The 20,057-nt window shown below is 44.3% G+C and overlaps 1 protein-coding gene across 4 annotated transcripts in view; it reads right to left on the minus strand.

Moving 5' to 3' along the window:
• Positions 1–20,057, minus strand: part of LOC308327279 (uncharacterized protein) — a 551,554-nt gene that overhangs the window by 495,518 nt on the left and 35,979 nt on the right. The window contains exons 9-14 of one of the 4 annotated variants that reach the window (XM_080780578.1): positions 18,854–18,906; positions 16,800–16,897; positions 16,414–16,660; positions 15,086–15,355; positions 14,738–14,848; positions 3,136–10,316 (exon numbers count right to left, since the gene is read on the minus strand). In XM_080780578.1, the coding sequence (XP_080636704.1) occupies positions 8,499–10,316; positions 14,738–14,848; positions 15,086–15,355; positions 16,414–16,660; positions 16,800–16,897; positions 18,854–18,906 (2,597 nt within the window). In that variant the 3' untranslated portion in view covers positions 3,136–8,498. Of the gene's footprint in view, positions 1–3,135; positions 10,317–14,737; positions 15,356–16,413; positions 16,661–16,799; positions 16,898–18,853; positions 18,907–20,057 lie in introns of those variants that run through there. The other 3 variants (XR_013965180.1, XM_080780577.1, XM_080780576.1) reach the window with 3 other exon arrangements.

Consider the following 20,057-nt stretch of genomic DNA (forward strand, 5'->3'; position numbering starts at 1 on the left):
AATTTTAACGTGCCGGTCCGGGGATACGAACTAGCGACCTTCCGATATCAAGACCGCTCCGCAAACCGTTCGGCCACCGCTGCCTCAAACGACCCAAAACGTATAGGAAAGCATTGACTACACTAGACAGTACAGACTCAGTGAACACAGCCCTTGCGATAGAGAATGGCCGCCACAGACAGACCCCAATCCCAATGGAAGACAGACTAATGCACCTTAGAGTATAGGCCTATATTAGGCGAAATGGACATAGTGGCCGAATATGGTATTGCTATATACTGCCTCCCCTTGGCCAGCCGGGGCGCCTGATGGAGGGGAAAGGAACTGCATGGTTGGAATAACGTGTTCCTTCCACGCGCTACGTCTGGCCGCGGAAAACCCCCCGCTGTCAGGTGAAAAGAAGCGGCTTGGACTCCTCATGCATAGAAGGAAGCATGATGTCAGTCCGCTGCCTAAGTGCAAACACAGCAGCAATATTTGTGAACTGTTGCGACAAAAGAAGGTTAGCCAATGGAATACAACCACCCTAAGGACTTACTATCTGTACCAAGTAGACCTACTGCACGCATGTAAACAGTGATGCAACCTTTAAACACTGTATGCTATTTAAATATTCTTGAGAAATAAATGCTATTTGTCCCAAAGTGACTGCAAAACAAATGCTGCTATATTTGTTTCAATAAAGCTTTACCCTGTATAACATGTAGGCCTATAGAACGATGCAATGTGACATAGCTCCGTTTACAAAAATGATGTACCCCCTCCAACTGTCCCCATTTTCAACTGTTTTTATTATATTTTGACACTTGTTTGGCAATGTAAACGTATGTTTTCTCATGCCAATAAGGCTTGAATTTAATTGAATTGAATGCTAGAAACTGTGGAACGCTCCACACTGGCGTATGATATGTTTTGTATTGCAATGTGTTTTTAACTTATTAACTGTCGCTTGTGAGAGCAACCACAATGGAAATAAGTCTGAGGACTTTATTGTGTTTGTCGTCAAACTGACGTAACCCATGTGGTTTTTTTGCATTTCTAATAAATCAAGTCAATATTGTAACCTCCAGTACACTGCTGCATAATATAAAACTGTAAGAACCCCTTTTGGTGTTTTAAAGCCAAGTGCCGCGCTATGAGCTTGCAGATCTGCTATTTTTGAAAAATCGTGAAAATGTGGCACAAATGAATATATATTCTTTCAGAGCCAACGTTTTTAACTCGAATCTTTGCTTCTGGAGGGGGGGGGGGGGGTCGCTGGAACACCATATTTTCAGATGAGGGTCGGTAAATGTTTGAGAACCACATTTCCGCATTAGTCTTACGGACCATTTAATGACATTTCTATCTCTGGGACCCCCGATTTGTATTGTAAAATCAAAGTTAATTTAACTCTGAGAGTGTACAAATGGTACACTCTCAGAGTTACAGACTCACAAGGGTCCATTTGGTTCCAAACTATCATTTAGCTGGGGAGGACCCCCTGGAACTCCCTCAAGGACCCCTGGGGGTCCGCGGAACCCCAGTTTGGGAACCAACTGCCTTATATAGGCTACAATATCCTAGTAGGCCTACACTTTCATTGCTTTCTTTTTGGGCCTCACAGAAGGTATTTATTCCACATGCATCATGTTACAAGGTATTTATCTTTGACCCATATTTTGTGTCCATTTGTAGCATGCGGAATGCATTATTGCACCGCAGTAGCAGCATTGTGCTAATGGTTGGAATGCGTTCATTTCCTCTGTGTGTGCCGTGTTTACACACTCGGCGTCCTGTCACAAACACTGCGCACACACACACACCGGGAATGTGTGTGTGCACGCGCTCTATTGAACACATTTCAAAATAATATTTTCTCCCAGATCCACATGAGAGATAAGATGAAGTCAGGGACGGGTGACCTGCATACCTAAACACAACAGGCTAGATAAGAGTGTTGTGTCAGCCTGAGAGGAAGTTAGTGTCTTTACTTCATGTGGAGGCTATACAGCAGGCCTACTACAGTACATAACAAAAGCACAAGCTTTTGGTTTGAAAAGAATAAAGTTCACCTCGGGGCACATGCAGGTCTCCACCAGGGCAGGTCAGGTTGTGGCCTCCTGGTGGCGCTATAACAGGCCAATGTGAAAAGGGTGGGATATATTCCTCAGCCTATAGTAGTATAGGAAAGTCTGTGAAAGATCTCACGTAAATTTCACGCTGCGTTCATGATTTGAGGCGTTTCGTTCCAAACGGGACAATCCTGCAAACGTTGAAAGCCAATGTTAGGGGGCCGACCGGAGCACATGATTATAGAGATACTGTTTAATGATTTGCGGGATTTTTGGACAGAATCTGGAGTAGTAATATCAAAGAATTTGTTTTTCAAAAGTCAGTTCAAACAGGCCGTTCTGGAAGATTTGGGGCAGAGGTTCATTGTGGGCATCCAGGGAGTGTGTGTGCAAAGTTTGGCATCGACCGGGTTAACGGTGCCAGAGATTAGTTTAGACGGACGGACGGGCGTCACACACACACACAACACACACACACACACACACACACACACACACACACTCTCCCCCCATGCCTTCGGGCCTGGTGGAGACAATAAAGATTAAGACGAATTAAGACTACAACCTATATTTTAATTGCAAAGTTGCAACCTTACAGATCTGGGCTGTACTGTATTTTTCACATGCCAGGAACTTAGGCCCTTTGAATGAATGAGAGAGAGAGAGAGAGAGAGAGAGAGAGAGAGAGAGAGAGAGAGAGGGGGGGGGGGGGGGGGGGGTATGTTCAAACAAAGTTGGTTTGTTTTTCCTTGTCTTGTTTGTATTGTTTGTTCTGATTCTGAATATGTATTATAAATTATAATTGTGTATCATACTGTATCTGTATGTCATTGATGTTTTAGCAATACAAGAATGCTCGTCATGCATCATGACAATAAAGCATATTTGAATTAAGACAGAGAGGAGAGAACGATACGAAATGCATTGTCAAGGTAGGTGATACTTTGCTCTAATGGGCCTTTGACTCCATCTAGTGGACGCATTGAGAATTTCCAGAAAACGGCGCATACATTGCTTGCAGGTCCATGGTAACGACACCAGACACTGAACTGAACTGAACTAGACTATTGTCCTGCAAAACAGATTTAACACATTGAATTCATATGTTGTTCTTTTTTTAGGCAAGTTAGGCACTTTAATTTGAAGTACTTTAAACAAAACAGTGCCATCGATGACTGCATGGCAAAAAAAGATGTGTGCAAAAACACTGGGAGTAGAAGAACAAACGTGTTTGTCGCCAACATGCATAACAATAATGGAAAAAAGATGTAAACATTTAATATTACACTTTAAATCAAAAGCAAAAAAACAATTTAACGATTTAACCTAAACGACCTTTAATAAACTAAAACTTAAATATCAGAGTAGACCAAAAAAAAGAAAGAAAAAAAAAAGAATAATCTACAAAAGAGTGATTTCTCACGTCTACGTGTAGAAGACGCGGTAGACACGGTTTGTTTTGACGTTAACGCGACAGAGGCACAGCTAGAGGAGTGAACAGGTGTTGAACTTACATTCACTGACTCAACAGTAACACCAGTAGCCGCTGGCCCAATGTGCCCTTGAGCAAAGCACTGAAGTGTTTCAATCTGACTCCCCACTGTGGAGATATTCAAGCAATTAACAGTAATATAGAACAGTGGTTCCCAAAGTGGGGTCCGCGGACTCCCAGGGGTCCTTGAGGGAGTTCCAGGGGGTCCCCTGCAGCTAAATGATAGTTATAGGAACCAAAATGGACCCTTATGGGTCTGTAACTCAAAACTCACTCCACGGGCTAATTCGTGTCAATTTGGGGGTCATTGACATGGAAAAAGTTTGGGAACCACTGATATAGAAGACTGTAGTCGTACTGGGAGACATCCTAGCTCTGTGTGTGTGTGCGTGCATGCGTGTGCACGTGTGTGTGCGAGCACACGTGTGTGTGTGTGTGTGTGTGTGCGTGCTCGATTACAAACCTGCTTCCTACAGAGGTGTTCCTCTTAAGTAGCAGGCACTCGCGTCTACATCCTTTCCTGTGACGAGAATCTGTTTCTCGTCACATCAAAAGACAACTAAAAAAAGACAAGAAGAAAAGCAAATATGGGCTACCAAAAAAAAACAAAGAACAGTGTAGAAAGACAACTCCTAAAGGTTTCCTTGAAATAAAACTGTCAAGTCTGTGAATTGAGTTAATAAATCATCAAGTTCTTAAAATTCTCCAAGTCTTGTCAAGTTGTGGCACATTTGTCTTGCCAACGGTTACAGTACAGAATAAACTTTGGTTCCACGAGATCCATCCAAACCTCCATCGCTACAGAATAGGACTAAACCTTTTCACCACTCAAAAACTATGTTACTTATATAGGTGTCCCTCAGGGCTCTACAATAGAGCGCCGAAGTCTGACGTCGATATCGGTAGAGGGGTTCATGTACTTTTTATTTGCATTGTAATGCCCATAGGGGGGATTTTAGATCGCCTCATATAAGAACTGTGTTTGAAAAATATAACATGTCCCCCCCGGCCGTTTCACTCATATATGGATATGAAGAATCAACTGACGGAGAGAAAACGCTAATGTTACCGCTACTGAATTAGTTACATTTTCTCTAGAAACACACCATCATATAGGAGTGACTGACTGTCGCAAACGATACGGAGACACCTCCCTGACAATAACGCCGAGACAGCTTGTTTATTTTTGGACCACAACGCTTTTAAGACGACCCCATGTTATTCTCCATAGAGAAATGACTTCCGTGAACCAGGCAGAACCAGGGGACGAGCGAGTGACGTCAGGACTTCGGCGCTCTATAGGTCCAGCTAGTATTTCCCCAATCTCTTCGGTGAAAATATAGCCGATCTACACGCTTCGTACAATGAGCTTGCAGATCTATTTTTGCCTAATGTTTGTTCGCCCCCCCCAGAATAGGAACGTTAAGGTCTCACCTGGTCGACTCCAACCAAACCCCATGCATTCATTCCAGAAAGAATATTACATATACAAAGAAAAGAAAATACAACATAAAATGGATTATGGCCACCATCAAGATAATAAAAAAATACAGTACATAACCATAATAATATAACTAAAGTCTACCTAAAAATGACGTAAATCAGAAGTTAAACACGAGTCAGAGATTTGATATAAATAGGGGGGGGGGGGGGGGGGGGGAGGAAATTGCGACTGCCAGATTCAGTAGTGTGCAAAACGTTGCAGTCGGGTAGAAACATTTCAAAAACCGTTCCTGCTTTATCTTCATTATTTTTAAAACCATCTACAAGCTCACAGCGTGCCACAATGTGATGTGAGCTTGTAGATCTAATATTTTCACTACTTTTGTGTGACACTCGTATGATGAAGTAAATCTATGGAAAAAAACTCATTTGAAAAATGGAGATTTCTGCCCGACAACAACGAAATCCAGCCAACGTTTAGACGCAAAAAAAACCCACCCTGACATTGGAGGAAAAACAAAATGAAGACAAGGTTATATAAGTTTAGGTTGTAATGAAACATAGCATTTTTGTGAATTTTTTTGTCCCCTTGAATTTGTTTTCTACGCAAAATGATAGATGGGAGAAAGAAATCCTGCATTGGCACTTAATATCTACCTTACACACAAAAAGCATTATGTGAAATAAAATACCTTGCCAAAGTGACGTTTGTTTCTCCAAAACGTGTTGGCTCAACAATAGAGCAATTTCACTTCCACTTACATTACATTTTCATTTGTGGACATGTCATTATAGGCAAATGTACAAAGATTTTAGAAAAATAGTCAAAATTGCAGATCCATTACGCGTGCGTTGTGAGCTTGCCTTGTAGAACTGCTTTTGTTTTGCTATTCAAATAATAGCAAAAAAAAGTGGTTAATCAATGAATCTGTTCAAAACCTCATCCAAATACTACAGTGGCTGAAATGTTCAGGTGATACTCCTTAATTAAAGGACTTTCTTTTTTTTTAGAGAGAGAAAGTAAAATATGAGTGTTATACATTATTTTCATTTGCTGCTTTCTTTCATTTTAACGATTAGCTTTGTCAAAAATCTAGCTATTTTTGGCAGTGGGGCAGATGGGATTCGAACAAGTGGTGCTTTTTCTTTTTACAAAATTTTACTGGGTTTTTATTTTTTACTATAGTCCTACTAGACCCCAAGAAATTACATCTGGCCACAAAATATCACGGGGGTCTACTGAATGACATATTGAGCCTATGACACACAGTATCGCACCCCCTAGTACCTCCCCCTTCACATTCAATATATCCCCAATCTTTTGTGGCTAGATGTAATTTCCTGGGGTCTAAGTAGGAGGATAGTAAATCGTGTAATATTTTGTAAAGAAACATTTTTTATATTTAGCCACTTGTTCGAATGCCCCGTCAAAAATAGCAAAACAAAATCGCTAAAACTAAAGACAAAAAATAAAAAAAACACTCGTCTTACTTTCTTAAATAACCTAAAACATGAACCTTGGTTGAAAACACAAAAACAAAGTTGTCCTCGTATTATATCATATATACTTAATGTCTTATTGGAGTTTAAAACAGATCATACATTACAATGGCATTTTCATTGTGTCCCTTAAATGATTATGCTAATTGGTTGCCTGCCAAACGTACAGACCTACAAAACATTTAATTTCAAATAGTGTTCTAGCGGGTTTTTTTGTAGACTAAGTCCACCATGGCTTCTCAAAGTAACCTATAGGTCCCTCCCGGGCGGGAGCCAGTTTAGTTGTTTAGTTTCTCTCATCAGGTAGGTTTTGCATAAATAAATAAATGTAAAACAAAAACAAGCTACTGTATAGCAAAGGCTCATGATATTCAAACATTTTGTTCCAACAACATAATCTACACAAATCAACAAATCTTTTTTTGATTTTATTTAAGCCACATAATACAAATTGTCTTTTTTATATAATAAAGCACACACTGGCTTCAGAATTAACCGTCGGGATATACTGTATATGCGGGTGTAATTTTATGTTGTAGAACAAAACATGAAATGCTCAAGATTATGTTCCAACCACAGAACTTATTTTAAGCATGCAAATTTAAAACCCCCCTATGCGAACAAAGCCTTCACGTATGGGTTTCATAACTGTATAGGCCGGCCGACCTGGAGAGAGCGTGTGTCACTGTCAAAGACACAAGTTTACAATCTTGAGAGGGGAAAAAACGAGACTTGAAAAACTTAAAATTGTCAGGAGGGCTACCTCTGAACATTTGTCTAGGTCACAAAAAAGGTGACATTCCTGACATTGCATTTGTTTAAAAAGCCTCTACTCTTTCAGACTAGCGGGGGACGCGGTCAGCTCACAGATGATAAGGCACGTGTGTGTGTAAAGAGAAGAAGGAGCACATTTATAAATTCTAGGGTACTTTTTGCTCCACCAGCAAAAAAAAAGACCCAAACGTGCTCTGTACTCCCCAAAAGTCTATCTATTTTACAACAGCTAAATATTCATATAACATTTTGTAGAAAATAACAGCATTCCCCTAGAAGTACATAGTAGGCCGAAGACCTACTATGTTTTTTTTTTAAACAAGCTAGAAAAGTTAATATTATATATATATATACTGTAGATTAAACAAGTTTATCTTGATGCATAGCATCATCTATTTAGATGTAATATCCATTCTTAAAATTCTATATAACTCGGTTTCCGTTCAGTATTTCGCCGTTATATAAACATAACATTTGATAGTGTTGTGAAAGGAGCCATTTGATGAAAATAAGGCTCAAATACGTCAACATTTCTACGTGTCTCTGAAGAGTGTATATACAGATGAAACCAAATGGATTCCGGACCCCGTTGTCCGAAGAGGGTACGGGTTTAAACCAAATGGACCCGCAGTCCCGAGGAGTGTACAAATGGAACCACGTTGTACACTCTTCAGAGTTAAATTAAACACAGGATTTGACGGCGTCGACTCGACAGACATGAACAGAGGCAGAATCGATACAGTACAGAGATGGAGAGAGAGAGAGAGAGGGAGAGAGAGGGAGAGACACAGACAGGGGTTGTCTGTCATGTCTGCTGAAGACAAACACTTCCTCCACTGGAGGTTAATGGCAGCCGTGAATCCAAAAATACCTAATAGTTCAAAAAAAGAAAAAGAAAAAAAGAGAAAAGAAAAGAAATAATAATAATCCCAACTCCCGTTCCATGCGGCTCCAGTTTTGTGGCTTAAAAAACGACCGACTGAACCGGTACAGAATGTTTGTTTCCGTCCAAAAAGAACGTGGATCACGGCCAAAGTTTTCCCCAAACCCAAACAAACGTCCCAACGGACCCTGAAAATACCTGGGCTAAATAATTACCCAATGAACTCTGCTAATGATAGTTATCTTTGAGTGCTTGAATGATCCCAAGACCCACAAACCCGTTTTAAGTCAGAGTTCCAAGTCAGATCACGTGGTAAGTTTTTTTTCCTGTAGCCGTCCACACATATACTTCTTCAGCTTTGCTGGGCCAGGGGTAAGGCAGTGGGTTGAGGAATCATCACCGCGCTGGGCAGTCCGTTGGTCAAAGCCTCCACGACGTTGCACTCCATTTTCTCATCGTCGTCGTCGTCGGGCGGTTCCTCTCGCCCCTCGCCCTCGAAGTCTCCGCTTTGGTCCATGGCGTCAGAGGTCTCTTCTTCTTCTTCCTCCCTCGCCTCCGTCTCGTCCTCCTCTCTCTCGTCGTCGTCCCTTTCCACGACGTCGACGTCCTCCGCTTTGAGGGTCTCCACTCGGACCGGGACGACGCCGTCCGTTTTCCCGAGGTCCCTGGCTCCTCCTCCTCCTCCTCCTCCTCCGCAGCCCGCCGTTAGGGGCGACGGTTCCACCTCGGCGGCCGTCGGGAGGCAGGGTTCGTTCTTGACCGTTACCGCCTGGTTCTGGTCGTCCCTCACCTCCGTCGTCGTCTTGGCGGCGGCGGGCGGAGGCGGCGGCAGCAGCAGCAGAGGAACGGGATGAGGAAGCAGGAGAGAGGAGGGTTTCCCCCCCCAGGGGGAGGAGGAGGAGGGGGGGGCTTCGCTCGGGTCCTTCTCCTCCTCCACTTTGATGTGGAAGGGCGGAAGGCCCAGGAGGAAGGCTCGCAGCCGGACCGGGGAGCTCAGGTCGGCCGGCTCCTCCTGTTGGCTCTTAATCGTTCCTCCTCCTCCTCCTCCGCCCAATCTCCCAGAGGCGGAGCTGGACCTCCCTCCCATGAGGCTCAGGTCCTCCGCCTCGGCCTGCTCCGAGGAGGAGGAGGAGGAGGAGGGGCAGACCCTCCTGGGCTTCTTGGCCGAGGGCTCGTCCGTCGATGGACCCATGTCGTCGTCATCGTCGTCCGAGCATGTCCGTTTAGCGGCCGGCGGCGGCGGCGTGCGCATGCTGAGGTTGAGCGGAGCGGCCTGCTCGGGGGGCGGAGTGACGGGGGGGGAGCAGGGGACGACGACGGCGGCGGCGGGGGGCGTCGGTGACACCATCGGCGCCACCGGCGCGCTAGGCTTCAGGTCCTGGGAGAGGACCTCGGAGAGGCGGCGGGTGAAGGACTGCAGCTGCGTGGAGCCCAGCCGCGTGCGCATCAGCTGCCGCACGTGGACGCTGCAGTCCAGGTCCAGGGGCAGCACGCGGAGCGGCGGCAGCGGAGGACGGAGGCTCTTGTTCCCCCCCTCGCCGCGGAAGCTTCCCCCGCCGCGCGGCTGAGACGCCTCGTTCTCGCTGCACCCCGAGCACTGGTGGTGGTGGTGGTGCTGGAGGAGGTCCCCACCGGGGAGAGGAGTGTCTACCGGACCTCCCCCGCCGGCCTTGGTCTGCAGAGGATGGTGGTGTTGTTGGTGTTGGTGGTGGTGCAGGATGGGGGCAGGGGGCCGTGCGGTGGTGGAACTCTGTGGCGTCAAAGTGTCGGGGTTCTCCGATGGAGGCGGGGGCCTGTGGAGGCCCAGTCTGGTCCTGAACACGTCCAGGGGACACATGCCCTTGGTGGGGCTGAAGCCTCCTCCTCCTCCTCCTCCTCCTCCTCCCGGGGAGCCTCCGGAGGACGCCGCGGGGTGCCTCGGCGGGGCAGACGACGGCGGAGGAGAAGAAGCTCCCCCCGGGGCGGGGGGCTGCTGTTGTTGCTGTTTCAGAGAGTCCCCGACGGCCTCCTCCTGAGGCTGGGGCTCCTTCCCCGGTTTGGGCTGGAAGGGGAGGAGGAGCGGGGCAGACATGGGGGACAGCTCCGGGGTGAGGGGCATGCCGTTGAGGTTGATGCCGGCGTAGACCACGTGGGTCTGGGGACAGACCGAGAGCTGGGGCTGTTGGGGCGCCTTTGGAGAGAAGAACGACAACAACAACAAGGTGTTAGGAGGAGTATTAGGAATCGAGGAGGTGCAGAACACGTGCGTTGATTGAGTGTTGGATCCATGGGTGGTGGGAGGTACAGACTCAAGTGAGCACAGTCTCGCGATCGAGAAAGGCCGTCATAGGCAGACCTGTATCCCGAGAGAAGACAGACTATGCACCCACTGCACGCAAAATGAAGTGGAAACCGAGCTACGCTTCCTAACCATCTGTCCATTGTACCAAGACATCAGAGACACATACTTCCCACAGATTACAACCACACACGGAGGTTTTGAAAACATGACCAATGACAAAAAACTCCCATATCTGCTGGGCGAAGTACAACAAAGCAGCAAGATTTGTGAGTTGCTGTGATAGGAGAAGGATATCAAATGGAACACAACCACCCTAAAGACTAATCATTGTGTATATTCCTGCACTATACCTGCATCGAGTGATCTTGGTACATAGAAATTGATCTATTGAAGATTCTGACTTTCAAATGTACATCATTTTTGTTTTGATTGCTGTATTGTTCTTTCTGCTTTGGCAATGTAAACGTATGTTTTCTCATGCCAATAAAGCCCTTTGAATTGTGAATGTGTCACCTGCTATTACGTTTGCGTTAGTAGTCGATTGCTTAATGGACATTCAGCATGATCACAGGTTTACAAATAAATAAATAAAACACAATTTTATTAATAATTTTATAATTAACTAACCATCCAAAATATAAAAATTGTGCAATTCTCCAAGCTAAAAATCGTGAAATATATCCCAAACAGACAGTATAAGTCGAGAGAGGGATCAATTGTATTTTAAATCCACTTCTCTGTGCATTATATTCTTAATGTAACTGTTCAAATTCATGGGCAGCTGCTCATTTTCATTCTCATTTCACCAACTCCTTTACCTGTGAACTTGTGATATGTGAGAAATAAAGTGAAGCAGAAGTGACAGTCAACCACACCAAACCTGCTCCTAACTTCAGCTGCAGGGTGGGTGGATGGGTGGTGGCTGCAGTCACACACCTGACCTGAGTCAAACTAATTGGACTCTGATTTGGGTGAGACGAGTGAGGACATAACCAGTTGTGCACCCATGCAGCGTCATACCAAAGCCTACGCGGGTTCTGCAAGGACGCGCTGTGATTGGCCAGTCGCTGTGATTGACAGCCTATATGAACCAGAGGTGGGCAACTGGCGGCCCGGGGGGCCACACGCGGCCCCCACCTTCACTAAATGCGGCCTGCATGTTAATATCAGAATACTGATATAGTATTGATTTCAGCTGTTACAATTCCAAACCGGCCGCTTCAATTACTTCATGACTAGTATTAAATGACTAGTAGGCTACTTAATGACTAGTAAAATGTGATTGTCTTTTTGTGTCCAATGTAGTTATGTTAACAGTTCATAAAGTTAACATAACTACAACTAAATGCATTTGAAATTCAATAAAAAAAAAGTTACTTTTCAGGATTCCAATTCAAAAATAGCAACAAAAAAATGTCACGGTTTCAATTCAAATATATCAAAAATAGCTGATCTACAAGCTCAAAACGCGTCGCATTGGTTATAAGCTCAACCCGTGTAGGAATTAGTATGTCGCATTGTCGCATCCATGCACACAGGATAAATTAGTTACCCCCACCCCCCCTCCCCGCACGCACGCACGCACACACACACTTGCTGCATCTGCTCTTGCATCTTATTTCCTTGTGTCTAAATACGATATCGTTACAGCGAAGGCACGACAAGCTATTCTGTTACTTGAAAATAAATAACGTTGTAATCTAAGACTCATGGCTGACGTCTGCCCTAACATTGAGCCTGTCACACACCAACCGGAACAAATTAACGATTGAAACGTTCTGGTTCTTAAAGTGGGTTCCAGCCAGGGACCCCTAGAGGTGCTTGAGAAAGGTTCCAATGGGACCAGGGGGGTCCCCAGAACAAATTAGGAAGAGTTTAAATTAAACGTTTAAGCCAAAACCAGGAGAAGTTGAGAAATATCCTATAACAGTCAAGAACTGTGGACTCATTCTGCAACTTAAATGAGCAATTTCCAGGAAAGCTATGTTGGATCATCCTGGCACACACGCGACTCAGAGGATTGTGAGACATAAGACTCCCATCTGACTGCATTTAAGTTAACGACAATAAACTCACTCAATATATCACGTCTATCTACCGACAGCTTGGGCTATCCGGTTCGTCTTTGCAAGCTTTGGTAAAAGAAAAATCCACTCTTTTGTCAAACTCCCTTCCTCTGTGTTCTTTTTTTGCCGTGTTTTACACCTGCATTACCTCACCGGCTTGGTAGCCCAATTCCAAGTTGTTTTGGTGCTTGCTTTACGGCACTGTTTCCCAAACACTGGGTCGGGACCCAATTGTGGGTCATGGACACATTTGTGTGGGTCGGGAGTAAAAAAAACCCAACAAAAAACACAATTCTTCATGAATAAAATAAAATAAAAAGCTACATTTATTTTCAAAATAATTTCAGAAATTGTCAGACATTTCGAATAAATAAACTTTTAAAGCAGAAGTGAAAATAGAAGTTCTACAAGCTTGGGAAGCTTGTATCGGCTGTTCTCACTATAGCTTGAGTCGCGGAGAGACGGTATACATTTCTCTTTTGGATCTCGAGCTAAAGCGTTTTTGGGAAACCACTGCTTTGCGCATCACTCAACATCCTGCGTATGTGTGTGCAATTTCAAAACGGGTTGATAATATATTCTATTCTGTCCCCCGATCCCAACGGTGCACGGCTTACCAACTCAACGTTTTGAAGTGACAGTGACTTTTCGATCTGACAAAGAGGGATGTCAATAGAAGAGTTGTGACTCAAAGAGGTTCTGGACGCGCTCCGAACTCTGCCCGGTTCAGCCAAGCAGCAGCAGCAGCACGAGTGTTAACCCATTTAGACCCGAGGCAGAGTCTAAAAAAAAATTGGCTTCTAAATCCTGACAGTTTTCTGAAAAACCGCATGTTTCTAAGTCAGTCCTTCTCAAACATTTTCATGTCAAGGGACCCCCAAAAATATATACATTTGGCCGCCGACCCCCATCTGAAAATATGTTGTTCCTCCCCACCAGAAGCAAAGATTTGAGTTAAAAACGTTCGCTCTGAGAGAATATATATATTCAAAGATTTGTGCCACATTTTCACGATTTTTCAAAAATAGCAGATCTACAAGGTTGCGCTATGAGCTTGCAGATCTGCTATTTCTCAACAGCTAACGTATAACATAATGCTTAAAACACCAAAAGGGGGGTCCCGTCACGAATGTGTTAAGTTTCACAGTGACTGTACACCAGTTCAAGTCTTTCACATTCCTACAGGGGGGTCGTGAACCATATCTGGACCCATGAGGGGTCAGCGACAGCGTGTATATTGTAACACATACTGCCACATGTGTGGTACATATGGAGCCATTGTTTATACGGTCAGCTCGAATGAAGATGAAAGGCTTTCCTCTGCTCCGATAAGGACGTTTTTTTTTGTTTTTTACCGTATAGCGCACAGCGCAGCCATCTTACAACCAAGCACCCAGCATGGGCCTTCATTGTTAAAGAAAGTCATCTGGAACAGCTTCTACTCCATTTCAATCCATTCTGGACGGGAACCCCATTTGGTGTTTTAAGCATTATTTTAAACTTTAGCTATTGAAAAATAGCAGATCTACAAACTCATAGCTACGAGCTTGTAGGTCTGCTATTTTTGAAAAGTCGTGAAAATGAGACAACTCATGTTACTGAACTGCTTAACTTTTTAAATCAAAATCCTTTTTGTTTTAACCACTTTAAAGCCTTTTAAAGCTTTTATTTGTTTTGGTATTCAGACAGCCAGTAATGGGTAGAATGCCTGGGCGCAATGACTAACCAATCAGGAAGTAGACAGGCAAATCGACCAATGACAAAGCTTCTAGGAAAATCTTTGAATACAGAAAAAAAAAAAATGTGTTCTACTCATTGCTGGCTGTCTGAATACCAAAAAAAGAAAGAAAAGGTAATTCAAATGTTGACATATTATTGCTCATAGCAGCTTTAAGACCTATAGTTCCGATTTTAGAAAAAGAAGAAAAAGGCCGCACACTCACAGCCACGATGCTGGAAGTGTATTAGCAGAAACCAACGTTTCGACCTCTAAGGTCTTCTTCAGGGAATATTCTTTCGCCGTTTGTGAGGACGGGCGTGCGTTATTTACACGGCGGAGCCGCGGAGAAAATTGTTATGAGGGTCGGCTTGGCACCCTTTTGGCACCTTTTGTTGCCACCCTCGGCGTGCGTGTTGCCCTATACACACTCGTGTGTATATTGCTCGTGTGCGTAGCCACGGCGCTGATTATTACGACGGTTTCGAAGAGCGGAGATGTGATTTGAACTCTTTGCCGGCCGTTACCTTGAGCTGCTTGATGTGTTGTTGTTGTTGTTGCTGTGGCCGTCCTCCGGCCAGGAGGGGCGGGAACACCAGCAGCGTCTGACTGGCCGTGGGCTTTGGTGATGACACCACCTTGGTGACATGGCCATGCTGTTGTGGTGGTGGTGACACCAACTTGGTAGCATGGCCATGCTGTTGTGCTGGTGACACCAACTTGGTGACATGGCCACGCTGTTGTGCTGGTGACACCAACTTGGTGACATGGCCACGCTGTTGTGCTGGTGACACCAACTTGGTGACATGGCCACGCTGTTGTGGTGGTGACACCACCTTGGTGACATGGCCACGCTGTTGTGGTGGTGACACCACCTTGGTGACATGGCCATGCTGCTGTTGTGGTGGTGATACCAACTTGGTAGCATGGCCACGCTGCTGCTGTTGTGGTGGTGACACCAACTTGGTGGCCTGGGTATGCTGCTGGGCCAGCAGCTTGGCCTGTGCGAGGAGCGTGGCCTTGTTCCTGCGCCCGGGCGGTCGCCCACGGCCCCTCTTCACCACCACCACCGCCGCCGCCGCCGCGGGACCGTCTGGTGGACTCGCCCCGACCTGGTTGGGACCGCCTGTTGGACTCCCCCCGACCTGTTTGGAACACAACACATTGATTAAGACCGTATACACGGCTAAACACGAGGTTCACGAGTTTGATCGATATATAGGTCTTTCTCTGCTAAGCACGAGTTCCACGTGTTTTTTTTTGGCACTGGAGGGCGCGCGTTAGCCAACTTATTATGGGACATCATAAGCTTTCCGTGGCTACTTCCTGATAAGACACACGTGTGGCTCACATGACCGGGAGAAAAAAATAACTGTCTCCCACAAAATAATACACCACATATCACATAATATCATAATGCATTCTTCTGGGATCATGATTAGATTACTTTCCGACACTAGGACAGGCGTGTTATTCACAAGATTTTCGGTCAGGGTGTACATTTTCTGACAGTAATTATCTGGGTGTATTTTTATACAAATATTATTTGTATTATATTTATTTATAACTTACTAGACCAGGCTAGGAACTAGACAACGATACAAGTGCAAGTTCCCATATGGGGCTACACTACAGGAACATTTTGACTCCTGTTTTGTTTATCTCTTCCCACCAGGGGGTGCCAGACTGCCATGCCTGCTTAAATCATGCAATGTTGAAGTACAGTAGTGCTATTGTGTTTGCACAGATAATGTAAAGCAGCCACACACACACACACACACACACACACACACACACACACACACACGCACACACGCACACGCACACACGTTTTTTTACTAGTCTTTTTTGAAGCCGACTATCACTACACACAAAGGCAGATATACCAGTTCACGACGCCTTGCAATGTTGATGCCTTGTAAACTTGTATTTCAGCTCTTTTCACCATTTTCTGGAACGATCTTTTCACATTTCTGGGGGGATCGATGTCTACATTTCAATACAGCAATGCATTGATATTAAATAAATGTTTTTACTAAGGCCAAGTACCCCGTAACCCCAGTACTATAACTCAAGTATACATTTGACAGAGCAACTTCAGTCAGGGGGCACCGCGGTATAGTGGGATGGCACATCATTCCTACATTAAAACCCAGGTCTCAATGGGTCAAGCATCTTTGCTGATAGATAGATCGATACGCACCATTGGAGGAGGTGGAGGAGGAGGTGGAGGAGGAGGAGGGTGGTGAGGAAGAGAAGGAGAAAGAGGAGCGGTGGCAGGAAGAGGAGGAGTTAAACTCTTCTCTCTGGCTTTGACGCGAGGCTTTCGGCCCCTCGCCATGGGCTTCCTCCCCCTCCCCACCGCTCTGGTCCTGGGAACCGCGAGGGATTCTGGGATTTGGAGTTCCGCCCCTCCGGCTTCAAGGTGCTTCTCATAGGGCAGTATCAGCCTTGAGAAGACGAACACACACACACGCACACACAGTCTAATTCTGATACACTGCAACAATATAATGTACATTTAACAGTTTGAATGGATGCGAGTGTGTGTGTGTGTGTGTGTGTGTGTGTGTGTGTGTGTGTGCGCACCTCTCGTAGTGTCTCCTGGTGCACGTAGCAGCGCTGGTGCTTCCCGGACATCCACCCAGCTCGTTATACACCACCTTCCACAGCCGGTCTGACGTCACCTACAGACAGAGACAGACAGACAGACAGATTTTTATAAAAATGTCATATAAAAGCATATAAGCATGCGGACGTCTTTGACGTTTATAACAAACTAAACCGTTTGAAAGTCCGTTGAAAATTGAGCAAGTTATGGTTATTTAAAAATACATGCCACATACGTAGACACAATGTTATGCTGTCCCGAGGTAAAATGGCCGCCACGTAGCAACGTCGCTCTCCATTGGCCAGAGCGCGGCCATGGGCAGTATTTGAAATACATGTATTTGAAATACATGTATTTGAAATACTTGTATTTGAAATACTTGTATTTGAAATTTTTTTATCTAAATACTTTCAGATTGAGTATTTTCTGTATTTCAAATACATAAAATACTTTTTTTGTTTTAGTGTCATTTTATTCTCAAACGGACACATGTTAAACATTTTACACCGCCTCAGGTTTAAACTGTAGGGGCAAAACACACGCACCCGTACACACAACACAACACAATGTGTGATGTCACTTCTAATTCCGCCTTCTGATTGGCTTACTCAAATTGAACTCTCAGGAGTTACAGACCCGTTATGGTCATTCAGGGCTATATACAGTAGCAGTAGCGTCTTCGTGAGTTTCCGGTGACATTATTATTTATTGCCCACTCATTTTTTATGTCCGTGACAAAACAAAAATCTATTTTTACAAAACATGTCGATGATGACCCCCTGACCCCCTGCCCATATGGGCCTCGTGGCTCTGGACACCTCGGTTGGTTGCCAAGGAACCAATGCTGCTACTTATTTCCTTTTCTGTCTCTTCCGCACACGGTAATTGTATGTTATTTTTACTCGTTTTGTCTTAAGCATCCTAATGTCATTATTGCATAATTGTGTTTCCTTTTGCTTGTTCTTGTGTACTGTAAAGCATATTGAATTGCCTCGTTGTTGAAATGTACCGCACAAAAAAAAAACCCGCCTTGCCTACATCAATGCTCCAATTAACCCATTTAGGCCCGACGTCGAAATAAATAAAAAAAAAGTCTTCTGAAAGAATATTATATTCAAATATCTGTGCCACATTCTCACGATTTTTCAAAAATAGCAGACCTACAAGCTCGCTATGAGCTTGTAGATCTGCTATTTTTCAATAGCTAAAGTATAACATAACGCTTAGTTAAAACACCAAAACGGGTTCCACGTCCAGATGGGGTTAAAATTCCGCCTTTAGCAAAGGTGGAGGTTTCGGCCCCGACAGGTTTGAATAATTTACGTCCGATAAAAATCCATAAAACAAATTACATTCATCATTTTTGTATGTATAAATAATTGATTCACATTTAGACTTAATTTGTTCATTTAGACTTTTAATTCAGTTCCACTGTTAACGGCTGCAAAATGAAGACGAGCGATGCGTTCATCTTAGGAGGTACATCTTTTCTTAACCCTTTATGGATTTGCTTTTATGGATGAAGGTTTATGGATTTCTTCATAAACCCCTGCATCTTCATTCGACGTGTCCAACGGAGTTCTCGGCCTGGGTGTATATTAGACAAAACACTGCGACCGAGTCCCCTGGTTACCGCGGCAACCACCCCCCCCCCCCCCCCCCGCCTCGCACGCGCACGCACGCACAAAATGTGAAATGCCATTTCACCTTGATCCACTTTATATTTCTAGGATGGAAATGGTGTTGCGGACACTGGTTTAAAGTAGCTAAGTCTATTGACTACATTTTGGGGCGGGAACCCCTTTTGGTGTTAGCATTTATGTTATGCTTTAGCTATTGAAAAATACAAGCTCATAGCGCGCCACCGAGTGGCACGCTACGAGCTTGTAGGTCTGCTATTTTTGAAAAATCGAAGAACGACTGACGTAGAAACATAGCTTTTTCAGAAAACTGTCAGGATGTAGAAGACATTTTAAGGAAAAAATATATATATATATATATTTTAATGAAAGGTATACAAATATGTACTGACCTTGTCGTATCCTCCCAGTCGCTTCACCACTGAATACATGAGGAACAGGTTGACTATGGAGAGAGACAACACTGTGTGAGGACATTGATTGATTGGATCGATTGATTGATTATTAGTAAACCTAAACATCACCAGGTGCAGTAAGGCTACAATGATAGCAGAAAACGTCCTGGACAGACAGACAGACAGACAGACAGACAGACAGACAGAGTAAATACCCCAAATGACTGAAAGATACATTATTCAAATTAAGCTCCATTTCACAAAATAGTGCAAATATTAGATCGAGCACACCACGATGCGATCGCACTGCGACTCCTTGTGAACCTTTCACTGTTTTTGAAAATGTTTGGAAATGTTTTATTTATATTTATTCAAATTTCGTTAAAATATTTACGAAATAAATAAATAAAAGAACAAACCGCTCAATAGTAGCGATACAGTGATTTAATTTGCAATATCACACGTAAAAAGAAAAAAAAAACGCTTTAACAATCAACAGCTTCAAAATAATCAATACAAATTCAAAAGAAAAAATTCAAAAAAGCAAATCAATAAAATACCGTGATCTCAACTTTATTATTAGGTTAATGGCAATAAACCACAGAGAGCAATAATTATAAATGCCGACGAGAGAGAAACCAACGGCTAAATAATCCTGTACGTGTGGAAACGGTGATTAATTGCACAACGCTCCAGTTCGATTCCTGTTGCCTCTGATGATGGCAACAGGAAACCAAACCACGCACGCTGCCAAGTGTTAGAACAGCACCAGCAGTGATGAAAGAACAAGTCTGACAGGAACACACACACACAACACAGTCTATACTAGCGTCACTCTTTCAGCCCAACGACTACAATACAACACACACACTCGCACACACACACTCCACACACACACACACTCCACACACACACACACACACACACACACACACACACACACACACACACACACACACACACACACAGACTCCAGCACCGTGGTTCTCAAACCTTTCAGGTCGAGGCCAAAAAGAGAGATTAGATTAGTTTTGCCAGGGACCCAAACTAGTGAAAATCAGGGACATTGCTATTAGGGGCTAGAAATCCCATATAGAGAGGGCACTTTTGGACACGAAAATAAAATAAATAGCGAAATTAGCAGATCTACAAGCTCTCAACGCGTCGCACGGGGCCCAGCAACCCAGCACTCCTTAATCCT

This window comes from Protomyctophum bolini (genome assembly GCF_963924005.1).
Source record: "Protomyctophum bolini genome assembly, chromosome: 13".
NCBI classification, from domain to species: Eukaryota; Metazoa; Chordata; class Actinopteri; order Myctophiformes; family Myctophidae; genus Protomyctophum; species Protomyctophum bolini.